At 47.4% G+C, this 16,881-nt stretch overlaps 1 protein-coding gene across 4 annotated transcripts in view; it reads left to right on the top strand.

Annotated features, from left to right (window-relative positions):
* Nucleotides 1-16,665, top strand: part of LIFR (LIF receptor subunit alpha) — a 67,271-nt gene extending 50,606 nt beyond the window's left edge. For 2 of the 4 annotated variants that reach the window (XM_070056650.1, XM_017344692.3), the window contains exons 14-21: nt 786-965; nt 3,608-3,709; nt 4,255-4,422; nt 6,766-6,927; nt 7,761-7,854; nt 9,252-9,330; nt 10,193-10,681; nt 11,014-16,665. In XM_070056650.1, coding sequence (XP_069912751.1) covers nt 786-965; nt 3,608-3,709; nt 4,255-4,422; nt 6,766-6,927; nt 7,761-7,854; nt 9,252-9,330; nt 10,193-10,681; nt 11,014-11,148 — 1,409 coding nt within the window. In that variant the 3' untranslated portion in view covers nt 11,149-16,665. Of the gene's footprint in view, nt 1-785; nt 966-3,607; nt 3,710-4,254; nt 4,423-6,765; nt 6,928-7,760; nt 7,855-9,251; nt 9,331-10,192 lie in introns of all 4 variants that reach the window. The other 2 variants (XM_017344690.3, XM_002713987.5) reach the window with 1 other exon arrangement.
* Nucleotides 16,666-16,881: the final 216 nt, after the last annotated feature.

Below are 16,881 nucleotides of genomic sequence, written 5' to 3'. Positions count from 1 at the left end.
GGGAAATTTCCCGCTCCCTCTAACCTCACTCCTGTTGCTGTCCTGCAGCCTCAGGCCCCACGTCTCACCTAGGCCAAGGTCGGGCAGGACCAGAAACAGGATCTCCTCAGCCCCACTCCGTCTGCTGCTCTCCCCCTCTTTACAGTGCACCTGTCTGCAGCCCGGGTCCGTGCGTGTGTCTCCTTACCGGCTGCCCACTGGGCACATCCCTACTCTCCCCTCCTCCCCCAGGAAGCCCACGGTCCCCGTGGCTTCCTTGGAAGAAAGAGAAGGGACTAGTCCATACGTTGCTAACATACATGTTCACTGTGCAACAATTCTGTGTGCTCTGTGCCAGAGGCTGGAGACAGAAACGAAACCCCCACCTCCCCTGCACCTGTGCCGCATCCCCTTAGTGCCCTGGCCCGGGACGTCCCTACCCAGCCCCAGGTGCTGCTTAGCTTCTGTGACCAAGTAAGTGCTGCAGCTGCTATAATAAAAAGAATAGAGCCACACTTTGAATCTTTGAAACATTTATCTAGTTTGAGTCTGATTTTATAAAGAGTTTGGTAGGGTTCTGGCACTGTCAGCGTTCTGGAATAGATTCGGAAGTATTGGCGTTAGTTCCTCTCTTGGCATTTTCTCGAATTCAGGTGCACAGCCACGAGGTCTTGGCCTATCTGGTGGGAGAGCATGGTGTTCTAGTCTCTGTATAGTGAAGTGCTCTCGGCGGCTGTGCATTTTGGTGATCTTTGCCATTTAGCATTGTTTGTCATGCCGGTGACAGACCCTTCCTTCTGTCCCAGATGATCTCCAGGTAGAGCAGGCCGTCGGGATGGGAAGGCGGATTCTCCTCACCTGGCGCCTTGACCCCAAAATGACGTGCGACTACGTGATAAAGTGGTGCAATACCTCCCGCTCTGAGCCCTGCCTCATGGACTGGAAGAAAGTGCCTTCCACCAGCAACGCAACAGTGATCGAATCTGGTAAGCTGAATCGGTGGCTCTCAGTGAACTCTGAGGAATGCCCACGTGGAGCTGGGAACGGCGGAGAGCGCGTTCCCCCTCGCTGCTGGGTGGGTGTGAGTCTGGCAGCTTGTACGTGAAAGGATTCTAATCCCCTGCTCTAGTCATTGCTTGTCGAGGAATTTGTGCTAAGATGCAATCAGAAGCAAACAGATTTAATCTAAGCATGCTCACCGCAGTATTAGTTATAATCATGAAAAGTTGCAAACACCTCAGATAGCTAGTAAGGGAGTGAGTAACCGGTGGTACATCTTGAAATGGACTGTTAAGTAGCGGTAGCACACATCAAAGATGGAACTCGCATGGGGTGCTCCGGAGAAAACCACAAGGCCACGAGTCGGGGCCCTTGCCTGTGTTGGCCCAGGGCTGAGGCTGCAGGCTGGGGGAGACGGAGCAGCAAGGATCTGCAGCCCTTCCATTTCCCTGTAGGAAATGGGGGGTGGAGGAGGGGGGCTTGCCTTCCCAGGGCCTGGCCGCTGCTGAGGTGGCGAGCTGTAAGGCGAGCCGGCTCCCATAGGAACTTAGCCGCTGAGAGCTACTCGGCCACCCTCAGGCCTGCACCCGCCTCGTCCTTTGCAGTTGGAGCCCTTTTCCCAGTTCCCTGTGCCTTCTGAGCAGCTGCAGAACTTGTGTCGGGCCAGGCACCCCAGGGGAGTGACGCTTCCTGAGCCTCTCACCCCCTCCCCTGGTTCTCCCTCATGGGCTGGTGGAGTATAGGACAGCAGGCAGCCCGCTGGGCACTCACCGGGGTGCTGTGTGCAGTGCCATTCGCGGCATCATGGGTGGGTTCAGTTGGCTCCCCAGGGCTATGTGGAATACGGCAAGACTTCTCAACTGCACACGACTGGGCAAAGCTGGGAAGGTCTTAGTAACTCGCTTCCTGTCTCCCTTCCTACCGGAGCCCCCACCCGCCTCTTCCCTCCTGTGAGGCTGGCTGATCGTCACAGTCCCAGCCCATCCTTGTCACTTGGGCTATGCTGGGGAAGGGTGGAGGGGACATTGAGGATGTAGCCAGGGATGCAGGTTTGCGCTGAGATGCGTGAGACGCGGAGGCGCCGGCCCTGTGACAGCTGAGCAGGAACTTTGTGTGCGAGTGCGGACGGGCAGAGGCCCTGCAGGGAGAGAGGAAGCCGAGGCTCAGGGGAGCCTGGCCACTCGCCCCGGGTCACACAGCTGGCATGCGGTAGCACCAGAATTCCAATCCACAGCCAGTCAAAGCTTCAAGAAGCTGCAAACTCTGTCCTCTCTTCCTGCCGAGCCTCTCGAACAGCAGGTAGCACGTGGCAGGCACTTCTTCCTCCTAGGCAGCCATGCTCCCATTCAGCCCTCTTCTGTCTCTCATGACCTCTGTGTGTGTTTCAATACCCTGACCCACTCCACTTCTTTGACACATGGTGGGACCCTGTGGCTTACTGACGACACATAATTGTAACAAAACAGGGTACATTCACCTAAAACCACTCTCAACATCACCCCCCAAAAAAGGTTTTAACACTAAACACATTTGGCTTAGTTTGAGTTTTCCAATAATCTTTACTTAGTACTTGCCAGCACCTAGCAAACATTTAAAGAAAAACTCAGCAAGAAGGAAAGGTAAGATTGAGACAAGTCAGTGCAGTTTTTCTTTGGCTTCTGTAATTTTAGAGGTTGACGGTCTGACTTTTGTGTTGCATGGACACATAATTGGAGAGCTGATGCTCTAACCACACGGGAATGGTGGTATTCTACCCAGTACATGCAATCCCGTGTGCTGTATCTCCCCGCACCCAGCATCTTCATTTTCCCAGGCGACCCCTGAGGTGTTCCTAATGGCCCTTTTCATATTGCTTACCCTGGCTCCCAGGGATCTGCTCAGACTCACTTGGTCTCTGACTGAAGGTTCCATGGCATCTAATGTGTGCTCTGGTACAGTGTGGGATCTTGTCTTGTTCACCTGTCTTCCCCGCCTCTGCACGCCAGGACCACGGGTTACGAAAGTGACCTGGCACCCAGTGCAGGAAGAAGTCCTCATTGCTTGCATTTAAGGAATAAAAGCACTGGTCACCTTTTTTCTCTTCAAGACATTATCATCTTAGAGTAATAATCTTTGCATTACAACAGAAGTAAATTTAATTCTAGTGTAGTGCATTTCACTCTGAATATTTACCAGTTCTGAAAATGATGCATTTTTTATTTCTTCATGTTTTTAAAAGATTCACTTGAAAGAGTTACAGAGAGACAGGAGAGAGGCAGCTATTCCCTCTGCTGGCTCACTCCCCCAGATGGCTGGAATGGCTGGGGCCAGGCCAGGAACTGCTTCCAAGTCTTCCACATGGGTGGCAAGGGTACAGGGCCGTCTGCTGCTGCCTTCCCAGGCACGTTAGCAGGGAGCTGAATCGGATGTAGAGCAGCCGGGACTCCAGCCGGCGCCCATGTGGGATGCTGGATCTGTGGGCAGTGATTAAAAATGCAGGCCTGGCACTGTGGCATCACAGGTTAATTTTTTAAAATTCTGTTTAAAGTTTTGGAAATTTCAGAGAAAGTTATAAATTTTTATTTCTAAAATAAATATTCATAGTATAATATACATTAATGAAAGTTTACTGATTGTGTTCCTCTTATAGATCAGTTTCGGCCAGGTGTAAGATATAATTTTTTCCTGTATGGGTGCAAAAACCAAGGATATCAATTATTACGTTCCATAATTGGATATGTAGAAGAATTAGGTAAGTATTTTTTAGAATTCAAGGTCACATGAAAAATTGAAAGTTAACAACAACAGTAAGATTTATTGGATTCAGATGTTTAGTTCAAAGAAGATAAAATAATTTGATATTTAAAATTTTGTATTTGATTATTCATAATCTGTTTAATGGATATAAGTTTTACTGTTATCTTAAAATTAAATCACAATTAGAATGCCAAGAATAGTTAATGTCCCCTTAAATCCGTTTGGAGAAAACACTGCGTGGGAAGCAGAGGTGAAGTCCTAGTGGCCACTCCAAGGTGCTGCAGAGGCCGCCTCTGCAGATGCGGGTTTTGTCTTGAACTTGTACATTTAGACTGAATGTCTAAAAGTATTTTTTCAATGATTTTGTGTGTTAGTTTCACTGCAGAGAGCTTGTGATAATGTATCCGAAGGTTTCTGTTTGGCTAGAGGATAAGGTTTGAATTCTGGCGTGAGCTGTTTGCGGAGGACAGACAGCTCACAAACACAGCGGCTTCCCGGGGAGGGGACGCGGCCTGCAGTGGTGACCTTGTGCTTTCACAGCCCCGACCGTCGCACCGAACTTCACCGTGGAGGAGACGTCCGCGGACTCCATACTGGTGAAATGGGACGATATTCCCGTGGAAGAGCTTAGAGGCTTCCTCAGGGGATACTTGTTCTACTTTGAAAAAGGAGAGAGAGACGCATCCAAGATGAGGGGATTGGAATCAGGTGAGGAAATCGCCAGTGTGTGAGGAGTGTTTTTTAGACATTTCCCAGTAGTCACAAAATAAAAGAGGAAAGAAGGTATTGCTGAAACTGTCTGAAAAGCCGGGACATACGCACGGGGAGCCACTTTCTGAATGTGCCTGTGTTGTGTCACAGAAGTTACTCAGCCACTGATTCATAGGATACAAGCCATCTCTGATTGGCTTCGTATGAGCCCTAACAGCATCTTTTTTTTTTTTTTAACTGCATTTCAAAAGTCATCTCGTACGTCTAATAGTGGAGGAGAAAACTGAGAAATCCGAGGAATGGCTTTAGAGTCTCCCTCGTAATCTTAGAAAAAAGCCAAAAGCACAGTTAGTGTCTTCCTCCGCCATAGCCTTAATAAGCCGGGAAGCTTAACTGACTTCATTGGAGACTTGTGTATCCAATCAGTCTTCAATAGTACAGCCAGCCCCTGTCGCCTGGTAAATGTGTGTCGGACGGCCATGGAGAATGCTGGAACGTTTATTCAAAGTGCTGGCTCTCCCTTCCGTTCTGTTTCTGCCCAGAGGCCACCGATCCTTACGTCAGAGCTGCCCAATGCGGGGTCATCACCGCAGTCTGAGAGCTTCCATTTCCCTTGATGGTAATCATCTAGTGCCTGACAGAGGAGAAAAGCAGGCTGCACCGGGGTGCTGGCCGCGGGAGTGGCTGTGCTAGGTGGGCCTTTTCCCAGGATGCTGAGCTCTGTGTCTGCTGAACCCTCAGGATTGCCTTTGGTCAAGGGATCCCTAAGTAGTGAATTCTGCAAACACCCAGAGCTAGTGAAGAGCTCGGGAACGTTACACCCAAACCAATTGAAATTGGAGCAGCCGGATTTCCAGTTACGCGCGGTGCATTAGTCACTAAAGTCAGAGTTAAGGGTGCGGGGTGGGCAGGATGTCTCATGAAGCCACAAGGAGAAAGACAATGGGAGAGGCGGGACGTCGACAAAATGAATTCAGAAATTTAGAGGTAAAATTGGAGCAAAAGACTGAAGAGTATGGAAGTGGGTAGTCGGTGTCATTGGGATATAGTGTGAATGATCGTATAGCACCAGTATTAGAGGCGAGTGGGCTGAATAGAAAGGGTTGAGAGCATGGAGTCGAAGGGTCCAGCAGAATGTGTCACTGTGAATGAATGCTCAGACACCTCACACCTGTACAAAAGGACTGGAGCAAAGCAGGGCAGGGAGTAGCAGCAGCAGCCCCACTGTGCAGCGAGGTCTTGAAACTGGCGCGGGAAGGGGTTTCCACCCTGTGATCCCGTACTCTGCCAGTCCATCACCCAGTCTCAGAGTGGAAACGGAGTGGGGAGATCCTGAAAGCAGCAGAGGAGAGAGACAGGGAGCTGCAGAAGGCAGGGTAGGGTGTCGGGGAGGCGGTGGGGGAACTGGACTGTTCTTGTGTTTGGCCTTATGGGAAACTACACTGAATATTCATTGAAGAGGTGGGCAGAATTGGGAACTGGTACAAAGAAAAATCAAACAAATAGCGAAGCCAACAGAAGCCCGGCAGTTGCAGCAGCAGGGGAACTAGAGGGAACAACAGTGGGATCGCCCAGTGTGCTGCTAGTGCCCTGACCGCCATGGGGGGCGGACACACAGTGGCGACGTCCAGGTGCGGAGTCTACCTCTGCCCGTGTAGGACATGAGTCCGTACTGCCTAAAATGGCACAGTCGGCAACTGGCACTCTCAAGCTTGTTCTTGGAAATACAGATGTTGATAACCAAAGAGAGGAGATGGGGCAAGAGAGGGGCTGTGGGGAATTGGCTACTTTTGTTATGAGCCATTTAGTATGAATTATGTGAACGATTTCCTTTTCTGGTTAAAATTTTTAAAACTAAAATGAGTTCGCAGTTGTTGATACCTTTCTTTTGAAGTGCCTCCCGGACTGTCCCCTCCCCCAGGTCTCGCCCTTTCCCGGTCTGATGTCTGCTCTGCTGATGTGTGCGCCTGCTCCCCCCAGAACAGCCTGGGTGGGTGGGGACGGCGGTGGTTTGCAGGCTTTTAGGAAGCAGAGGGAAGTGACATTTGTTAATTGCCTGCTGTGTGCCAGGCATTTTCTTAAAAGATGTGTGAAAACTTCACACAGGTCAGCAGGTAGGCCACAACACTTTGTTCTCAGAGAAGACTCAAGTTCAGAGTGGCTGCAGTATGACCACAGCCTGGCACAGGTGCGCCTTGAAGGCGGCTCTGAGCGGCTGCAGATCCTCGGCCAGAGGTGGCCGGCACCGCATTTAGGAGGGCAGTGGGTGTGACAGGGGTCAGTGCTGATGTGTTTAAAATGGTGCAGAGGCGAGTATCCATATTCTTCTTTTAAAAATAGGTCGTTCCGACATAAAGGTTAAGAATATTACGGACCTATCCCAGAAGACACTAAGAATTGCTGATCTGCAGGGAAAAACCAGTTACCACCTGGTCTTGCGCGCCTACACAGATGGTGGGATGGGCCCGGAGAAGAGCATGTACGTGGTGACCAAGGAGAACTGTAAGTTGCAGACTGCCGTGTCTTGTGTGCTTGCGTGCACGAGGTTCCTAGTGGCTTGTGGTTGATGTAGGTAACCTCCGGCCCGGCCCGTTGTTTCAGCTTTTGTTCCTTTGTGTGGCGAGCAGAGGGCAGTGTGAAAAGGCCAGGAGACTACTTCCTGCTTGTTCTTGTTAGCTGGAGCTCTTCCAAAGCGGTACCTACCTAGGAAGGACTTAGGTATAGCTCAGCACCTAGAGGTCTAAATTCCCAAAAATGTGTAACATGGTCAGCTGCCTTAAAATGTTTTTGTTCAGCTAGTCTGATTTTTTTAAAGATCTAGGGAAAGTTAAAAAAAAAAAAAAAAAAAAGGCGGGGGGGTGGGGCGGCAGTGCTGTGCTTGGCTGCCTCGTTTCCTACCCTGAGTTGGAGTTCCTGTGCAGCTCTTCAAGAAAGAGCCATAAATATGGGGCTGCCTCACACACGGGGGCCCCCTGGGGCCCCCTGGCCACGTTTGGTGACACTTGGTCATAACTAGGACTGCTGCTGCTGCCTAATGGTTAAAAGCCAGAGATGCTGCCACACTTCTGCAGTGCCCGGGCTGCTCCTGCACCCCAGCACAAGGAAGGCTCTGTAGTCGGTAGTGCTGAGCCCGAGAAACACTGCTCTGGCGCACTGAGGCCTCTTGTGTCAAACTTACTTAAGACCTGGAGCTTACATAGTCATAGCGTTCCGGTGCTCCCGAACAGCTTTTTAAATGCAAAATTACCACCATAAAAATCTCATCCTAGCAATGTTTTCAATGCTTTACACTAAAAGTGGCGATTTTTACCGTTTGCAACAATTTCTCTTTCCAGCTGTAGGGCTGATTATCGCCATCCTCATCCCGGTGGCCGTGGCTGTGGCTGTGGGTGTGGTGACAAGTATACTTTGCTATCGGAAGCGAGAATGGTAATGGTGTTGCGTATACACTGCTTTGGTGCTTAGCTGATGTATTCTAGAATAAGCCCATCGTTTGCATTAGTAAAATATTTTTAAAGTTAACATTAGACACAAACTTGACCCAGTATTCAAAGCAGAGTGAAAGTATAAAGTTTTCCTATAGTTTTCGCTAATAATTTAAAGTAATAACAGTTGTACTAAAGATATTTATAGGCATAAATAAGACAGTGGATACCTGCAAGAATTAAGCTCTGCTGTCCTTCAGAAAATCTGGTCCCCTTGGTTGTTTATTCACTCAGTCCGAGTGGCCCCTTCCATGTGCGGGAGGGGACACAGTGAACGACGGACTCATGGTCCTTACGAGCTTAGAGCATGGCCGAGCCCAGGAGCATGAACCTGCCAGCTCCATTCAGTCTGTGTGTGCAGGCAGCTGCCAGAAAGATGGGACCTATAGGGCCGTGTCAGGAGGGGTGGTCAGCCTGGCTGCTCTGGGGAAGGCCCCAGAAAGGTAGGGAGGGCCAGAGTGTTCCAGAGAAGGGCACTTCCATGAGGTCCCAGCTCAACCTCCAGAGCAGTGGAGAAGAGCCGGGCGAGGTGAAGGGGCAGAGTGCAGGCTCTGAGCCACAGGAGCCGCCTGGGCCGTCACTGGCCACCCCATCACGAATGACAGACAGGAGGAGGTATCCCAGCAGTCCCACTTCTGAATCACGAGGCTAACAGTTGTATAGCCGAAGCTCAGCTCAGCTCTTACTATCAGAGTTCACACTTGGAAAACAAGTCTTAAGAAGGGATTTTAGAAGTCAGTGTTTGATTCATATTAACATTTTTGTTCAGGAATTTGATTTTTAATGTTAGCTGTAAATATAGAAATGAGAAAACTAAGAACTCTCATTTGTGTTTGCATTTAGTTCTTGCTCAAAATTAATAACCTACCTTCTCAGCACCGCAAGAAAGGTGCTTAGGGAACACATGGCTGTCCCCTCAATTGCTGCTCGCTTTTAACCACCTTGGCAAAGCAGCCTCGTTGCACCACAGCCGTTTCTTGTGCAGTCCAGGCCCTGTTAAGAGCAAGAGAGCACTGGATATGCAAAAGTATTGGCCAAGTCATGGATCATTCTTACTAATTGGGAAACTTTGGTTCTAAGAACAATGCCTGTGTTTTACTTCAGACTTGATAGCATAGTCACCACTGGAATTGTTTGCCATTTCGAAATGGAATTACCGTAGGGAGTCGATCGGAACCTCTCCGTTGTATAGAAAGCTTCAGCGAAGGCTCACTCAGCATCTCCCACTGCTGCTCAGACAGGCATTAACCTGCATGGGAAGCATCCAGATGAGCTTGATGACTTGCTACTACTGTCTGATAGCACAGTTACTAAACTGACTTGATCATTCTTTATTTAAAGGATTAAAGAAACCTTCTACCCTGATATTCCAAATCCAGAAAATTGTAAAGCATTACAGTTTCAAAAGAGTGTCTGTGAGGTAATCCTTTATTTTCTTCCATTTGTCTTTCAAGTACTGGCCTTTTCATTCATTGTTTTTGTCTACTATGAATGTCTTCCTAAGTGAAAAGTAATGAGAAAATAGCATGCTTTAAATCTGCTGGGTTAATTTTTTTTTAAGATTTGCTTATGGATTTAATAGGCTGAGAGAGAGTCCCATCTGCTAGTTCATTCCTCAGATAGCTGTGTGGGCCGGGCCAGGCCAAAGCGCAGAGGTCAGAACTCCATCCCTGTCTTCAGTGTTCGTAGCAGAGAGGCTCAAGTACTTGAGGGATCAGGTACTGCCACTGCCTTCCCAGGCAACTGAGAGTAGCCTTGACTTGGAAAGGCTTTAACCCACTGGGCTACGGTGGCCACTCCCTTTTAAAATCTTTTTTACTTTGCGTTTACGGAGAGAGAGAGAGAGAGAGAGAGAGAGAGAGAGAGAGAGAGAGACAGGTCTGTATACTTGTTCACTCCCTGGATGCCCATAGCAGTAGGGACTGGGCCAAGGGACCCAAGAACTGGAGCCATTACCGGCTGCCTCTCAGGGTGCACATTAGCAGGAAGCTGGAATAGGAAGTGGAGCCAAAACTGGAACCCAACCCAGGCATTGCAGCCTGCACCCTAACCAGTGTGCTAAGTGCCTGTCTCTGCTGAATTTCTAAAAGCAACTTCAAATAGTTTATACTGTGCTCTTTTCCACTCCTATCACCAGCCAGGAAAATACTGATAGGGAAGCAAAAAAGTGACTTGTCCCAGAGCGTCAAGTGTTTAGCAGCAGCTGTGGTAAAAAATTGATCCCCCTGTTATGAAAGGGACATTACCGCAGCATTTTTAATTGCCTTAAAATTTGTTTCTAGGGAAGCAGTGCTCTAAAAACATTGGAAATGAATCCTTGCACCCCAAATAACGTCGAGGTTCTGGAAACTCGCTCAACAATTCCTAAAATAGAAGATACGGAAATCATTTCCCCAGTGGCAGAGCGTGCCGCAGAGCGCTCCGACGCAGACCCGGAGAACCACGTGGTGGTGTCCTACTGCCCGCCGATCATCGAGGAGGAAATCCCGAACCCGGCGGCCGAGGAGGCCGGAGGGCCGGCGCAGGTCATCTACATCGACGTGCAGTCCATGTATCAGCCTCAGGCGAAGCCCGAAGAGGGACCGGACCTGGACCCTGTGCCGGCCGCGGGCTACAAGCCGCAGATGCGCCTCCCTGTTAACTGTGCTGTGAGCGCCACGGCTGTAGAGGACGACCTGGGCAAGACTGCAGGTTACAGACCTCAGGCGGATGTCAACACCTGGAACCTGGTTTCTCCAGACTCGCCGAGGTCCACAGACAGCACCAGCGAGGTGGTTTCCTTCGGGAGCCCGTGCTCTATTAATTCCCGGCAGTTCTTGATTCCTCCTAGAGATGAAGACTCTCCCAAGGCCGGGGGCGGAGGGTGGTCCTTCTCAAACTTCTTTCAGAACAAGCCCAACGATTAGCCGCGGTGCCCCGGCCCCGAGCCTGCCATCTCAATAAGCTCTTCCTGCTGCTGGCGCCGCGGCGGCGCCGGAGGGATCCTGGGAAGTGTTGTTGGCGGCGACTTGAGCACGCGCCAAGTCCCGCGCAGAGTGTTAACGTGCTTTTCGTGTAGTCCAAAAGCCAAAGTGTACTGACTCAGAATCCTCCGTCCACACAGCTCGAGCCGGAGCCGCTGGTGATCGAGCCAAAGCATCCGCCGTGCTCTGCCTTCCAGAAGCGTGCTGCGGCTGACACCGTCCGGCGCATCCACGCAAGACGAATCCCACAGCAACTGTTCTCTGTGCCGCTGTGAATGGTTTTCTCATCTGTGCGCTCTGTGGCATTGCCAGTGAATTTGCAGGCGAGGGAGGAAGCTGTCAGAGTGGCCTGGCCCCTCCATTCTTGATGAAAACCAAGCACAGATTTTCAAACGTGTAAGATGATTCTCCTCTATCGACAGCATTTACAAAACTTAATATAATTTTTAACATAGCGAGAGCTCTTTAGCGTTTTGTTTGCGTATGCTGATTTCTGTGCCTACTGTATAATGGTGATCAAACAGTTGTCTCAGGGGTACAAACTCGGAAAACGAGCATGACACTGACCAGCCCAAATTGGAATCCTGTTTTCTTGCCATGTTAAGCTGTTCCAAACCTTTCTCTCTAGGTTTCCTGCTAGCATTGGTTAGGGAACTTGATAGCCCTCACATCTGAAGTTTAATTTTCTAGGTTTGCATCCCCAGGTGTTTTAAAAGCCCGTCGTATTTTTGTGCGAGTTATCAGCCGGTGAGACCAGTGATTCATGCTGGGAGGTGACTACTAAGCAATAGACAGCGCCATCAGTGGCCCGTGTCACCCTTCTGTTCCTCCCTGGGGTGCGGCTTTGCGCCCCCTGAATGATTATTGGTTAAAACCATCTGATTCACTCAGATTTTTAAGTGTGACGTGAGAGAAGGCTTCTTCCAGAAACAATTACTCAAGGGCTGTTTCCTATGACAAGTCATAAAACCCATTTGAACCAAGGTGCATGCCCAGGTTAACAGGTGCAGCAGGTGCCTGCTGACCTGGGCTGAGGCCCTTCTGTCCCCTCCCCCTTACCTGGAGTGAATGTGGTTTGAGAAAAGCAGAATGAAAAGCTCCCAAGTCTGTCTTGTATTTTCCCTGGCCTCAGGCTGTCTGCGTGGTTTGTCCTTTGCTAGTTAAGGTGAAAGTACTTGAAATTTTGAAATAATCTGGATGAAGGTATACTTTTTAAAAAGTTCTGAGGTTGTGCTGTATACTTGTAGAAAGTTTTTTTTCTAGTTCATATTGTCATTTCAAAACCATATTGTAGAGAAACATCACAGGGTGACAAGGGATAAAACTCTTTTTAGGTACTCACTGTAGGAATCTCATTTCTCACTGCTAGGATTCAACTAAATTTTCCAGCCTCATGCTACACGGATATGTGCAATGAAATGGAATTAATGCACACATACAATCCATTAAAACTATATAATCACTCACAGAAACTGACACTAATGAACAACTCACCTAAGCAGAGCTGTCCATAAAGCGTGAGCGTCCGCCCCGGAGCCTCAGAGCCGCGGCTGCCTGCTCCCCCTGCCCTACACTGCCCTCCCTGAAGCCTTGTTCCCTGCTGGAACTCAGAGGTCACGCACAGCCTCGCTGTAGGACAAGGTCAGCTGATCTGAACGACGCACAGGAGGGTCAGGACAGAGTACCAGGTCCCTGTCATCAGTCCCCGTGCAGTTCACGTGTAACCATCTGGAGCCAGGACCTGTGTGGGGCTGACAGTTCTTGACTTTACTCTGGGTCTTCAGTTCGTTTCTGTAGACAGCTCAGAGTCCGCTCTCGCTCCCTCCGGAGTTCCCTAACAGGATCGCTGGGTTCCCGAGCAGCAGAGTAGCACTGTGCAATCTGGGCAAACTTCTTCGAGCTTGTTTTATGCTTTGAAGAGTGGGGCTTAGACATACAGCCCAAACAGAGTTCCTTGTCTTTCCCCTGGGGTGGACAGCAGCCAGCGCCCAAGATTTTACCTCAACCCCACCGGTGGCTGTTGGGGGAGCCTCAGCGTGCAGGTGGGAGGGAAGATCCTTTGTCACGTATCTGGTTGTGTGAGAGACCATCAAAATTTTTTAAAAAGAAGTCGTTCCCTGCAGCCCTTCCTGCCTGGGGAAGCACTAGGGAAATCCCCCTCTCTACTAAGCCATTAGTTAGAACATTCTGAAGTCTGAACCAGAAGCCCATCCCATTAGTCTAGAAGTGCATACAGGACACAGCGTCCCTGCTCTTAGAAACTATTTCACTTATAAGCCAGTTCCACACACCGTTCCCCTTTGAAAGAAAAAATATTTAACATCAGAATATTCTTGAAGACTTAGCTCTGACGGGAGACCGTGTGAGTTACGTTCTTAGCGATGAGCGCACATGCGCAATGCGAGCCCTCGGTGCGTTGAACCTGCAGGGCCCTGGCAGTGAGTGTGGCCCCAGCCTCTGCACAGTGTGTTTCTGTGCTTGTGGGACAGAGTTGCTTTGTAGCGGCGGCCGGAAACAGAAGCAGCCATTCACTGGGAGCTGTGAGGGGGAAGCGGCACGTCCTGTCCCACACCAGCATCGCTCTGACACTCATGGAGCTGAAGAACATGGAGCATGTAGAACACCCCGTACTACTGCACACTCAGACACTCTGGGTGGTAAAAATCATTCTCAGAACTCCACGCCACTTGCGTTCCTGCTGGGAGTTCATTCTGCAGCCTCCCGGCTGTCTTCACACTGTACCTATTTAAATAACATCACAGTGCTTGCTGTATTTGGATCATTAACATGGGCTCATTAAATGCAGTTTAGTGAAGGAGCCTAGAGTGTGCGCTCTTGCAGAGGCAATCTGTAATCAGTGTTGACGGTGTCCTGAAGTTCAAGGACTCCCTAACGTGTCAGGATCCAAAAGATGTCCTGAAGTTTTCTATTGCTCAGGCACATAATCTGATAAAACTGTTCTGTCGTCGGTTTGCTCTAAGGTAGCATTTGCTGGTTTTTAAAATTTGTATCCCTTTTATAAGATGCCTTTTGTCTTATTTTGAAAGTGTCAAATTGGCCATGTCAGGAAAAGATGAGGTCCGTAGTGCAAGTTGAGTGAAAGTTGAGTGACTTCATAAGGGCTGAGACCCACCCGGAGCGTGGCAGACTCAACAGAACCTTCCTGAGGGGTGGGTGGGACATGCCGACATCTGAGCGTGTTGGTTCAAAGATGGAAATCGCCTACAGGAATGGCTCCATGGTTTGAAAATTTGGAAAAGACTCTTGTGTACGTAGCACTAGCTGTCTGTCTTCTCTGTGATTTTAAGTGTTCATGGTTTATTTTTATCTGATGGGTACACAATTTGGGACATGTTTGTCCCAACCAGCGCATGTTCTGACAAACGTAGGGACCCATCTCCTTGATAAAATACTCCTTCAGAGCCTTTTACAATGGTATATTCTGCAGAAACGAAGTTTCATGGTGTTAGGCCCATCTTTTATATCCAGAGAAAATTTTTACAGAAAATGATTTGTGGCCACACTTAGAGGACATTTATCTTTTAGACAGCCTTAGAGTATCATTGGAAATGACTTGGCTCGCATTTGGTTTATTTATATCTTCATGAATTATGTGCCAGAGCAATTAATAATACTTACACCTCTCATATCACTAGAAGGACTAGCTTTTTATTTCTTTCAATGAGTACTTTGGTCTTAAGTATTACATGATGATCATATTCCACCGATTACAATACAGCTGAACAAATTGTAAGGCTGGTTACAGAGAGCTAAGAACAATATTCAGTTAATCGACTGATATGTTAGGCTTTATTGTGTAGAGCAAAATTTCAGGGATATGATTTAGTCCAGATCCTTACAGTATCGCGTTATGAGAGGGTTCCATTCTTTTTAACCATGAATAGTGCCTGTTTTTCCTCGATATTAAGAATGCTAATATTTTGGATTGAAAGCATCCAAGTTTTAAGTAGGATTTTACCTGTGTAAGACAAATTCTGTGAAGCAGTTTTACAAAATGAAAAGCGGTGTTTTAAGCCAGAAATCCTCTGCGTGTTTTTCTGAGTAAGTGCCTAGCTAGAGGACCACAGAAGCAGCAAGTTCACAAATATTTACATCTGTAACCGCTAGCTGATAGAGCAGCCAGTGAATATAGGACTTTCTGGTTGCTAGAACTGGATCCACTACAGACTAAAAGATGTGAATGAGCAAAACATGAATTCTAACTGAGCAAATGGATCTTTAATATATTTACATGTGTCTAAGATTGCCTTTGCAGTAAGCAACCAGAACTTCAAGAACAAACAAAACTCTCACACAGACCTTGGGCTGCAGACGCCAGGCATACTTGGTACACCTCACTGAATGGCTCACTCCTGTTTTCATTAAATTTCCCTGTGTCTTTCAAATGTACTTCCCCTTAGAATTATTCTATTTGAGATGAGTAACTTTCAACTGATGTGATATTTTTCCTAAGCATTCCAGAGCTGTATTACAAGAGATGGGAAGATTGCTAGGTGGTCATACAATTTTCATTAGAACACGGGCAACTGTTACCAGTACTATTGTTACAGTTGATCACAGTAGATTGAAAAGTGGCCTTCACAAAAAATTGTTTTCCAGACATTTCTCCCCCAGTTTGAGTCCAGATATTCCCCCAGTTTTTTTATGTAATAAGCTAATGATTCTTTCCATTTAATTTTTTTTCTTCCAACGTGGTATTTAGGAGGAATATTAGTAGAGTTGTGAATAGTTGACACAAGAAACCTGAGTAGTGAGGGGAGGTAGGTATTAAGGGGTGCCCCGGGATTTGTTTCATCATAATATTTCTCAAAAAGGAAAATGGCTTTTTCTTAAATACATTTCAATTCAGAATTACTTGAAAAATACTGGCCTGGATAAGAAAGTAGGTATCCTGAATTCGACTGAGGAAATACCACCTTGAATGTGGTCAACTAAAGAATGAGCTTCCCAGGACTGATGTCTTTGCCTTTTCTTCTCTTTCATTCTCTGGCCCTAAGTCCCTTTAACACTAGGAAATTACCGTGTTTTACTTTCAGAACTGCATTATAGTGAATTACTGTTTACAAAATACACATACTGTGAACAGATACAAGTTTTTGTCTTTTATAAGGTTGTTTGTAGAATGAGTGTTTTGAGAAGATGTTATGTTAATATTTTCAGTTTTTTTATAAATACTAGTAACTGTTTACTAATTTTTGTTTGGTCAGGTGTGTGTAAATGTAGCTGAAAGATGATAGGGAGAAACTGCCCGTCCAGGACCCTTCCCTTTTCATTTATAGAAATGTTACCACTACAGGCTTTTTTAAAAACATGATTGATCAGTTGTGATGTGCTGTACCTAAAATCAAGTCTCATCATATAAAGAAACACTGAAATATACAGGAAGTAAAATATTGATCAAAGTGGATCTGTCATATTCACAGAATTTTCAGTTTAATACGGGATAAAACAACTCCACGTACAGAGGTGACAACTGAAGTGTTTCCTGCCTTGTGAAAATTTTAAATATTACGTTGCTTCAGAATGGGCAATTCGGACATTTCATATCACCATCTAATTTCAGAATTTAGGTTCTGTATCTTCAGAAAACATGATTATAGCAAGAACATAGAATATAAGTAACCTATTACTAAGATACCATAAATATCAGTCTAGTATGCTTGACTGTTAACTAAAGATGTTACTTATGTCTGTTTTTAAAACGTGCATGTATTTAACAATTTTATCATAGTATTGTCATGGAAAAAATAAATATATTTTCTTACATCTTACACTGACAGATTGGGGCATTATTTTGGGGGGGGGGGTTGGTTTTTTCCCTCCTGTCTTAAGCACTTGGGCAAAGTGGCTTCTGCTTGGTTGTAGCTAGTATTTTTATTCTAGCCCCAAAGAATTACAGTGGTTGTGAAGCAGTCATCGAGGGCTGTGGCTGTATTTTTTATATTTGAGTACATTGCTATGCCATGGGTACAACTTTCCACTCAATC

Source organism: Oryctolagus cuniculus, chromosome 14 (genome assembly GCF_964237555.1).
Source record: "Oryctolagus cuniculus chromosome 14, mOryCun1.1, whole genome shotgun sequence".
In the NCBI taxonomy this organism is placed as follows: Eukaryota; Metazoa; Chordata; class Mammalia; order Lagomorpha; family Leporidae; genus Oryctolagus; species Oryctolagus cuniculus.
The sequence above is the reverse complement of the archived record's forward strand: the minus strand, read 5'-3'. Positions and strand labels throughout refer to the sequence as shown.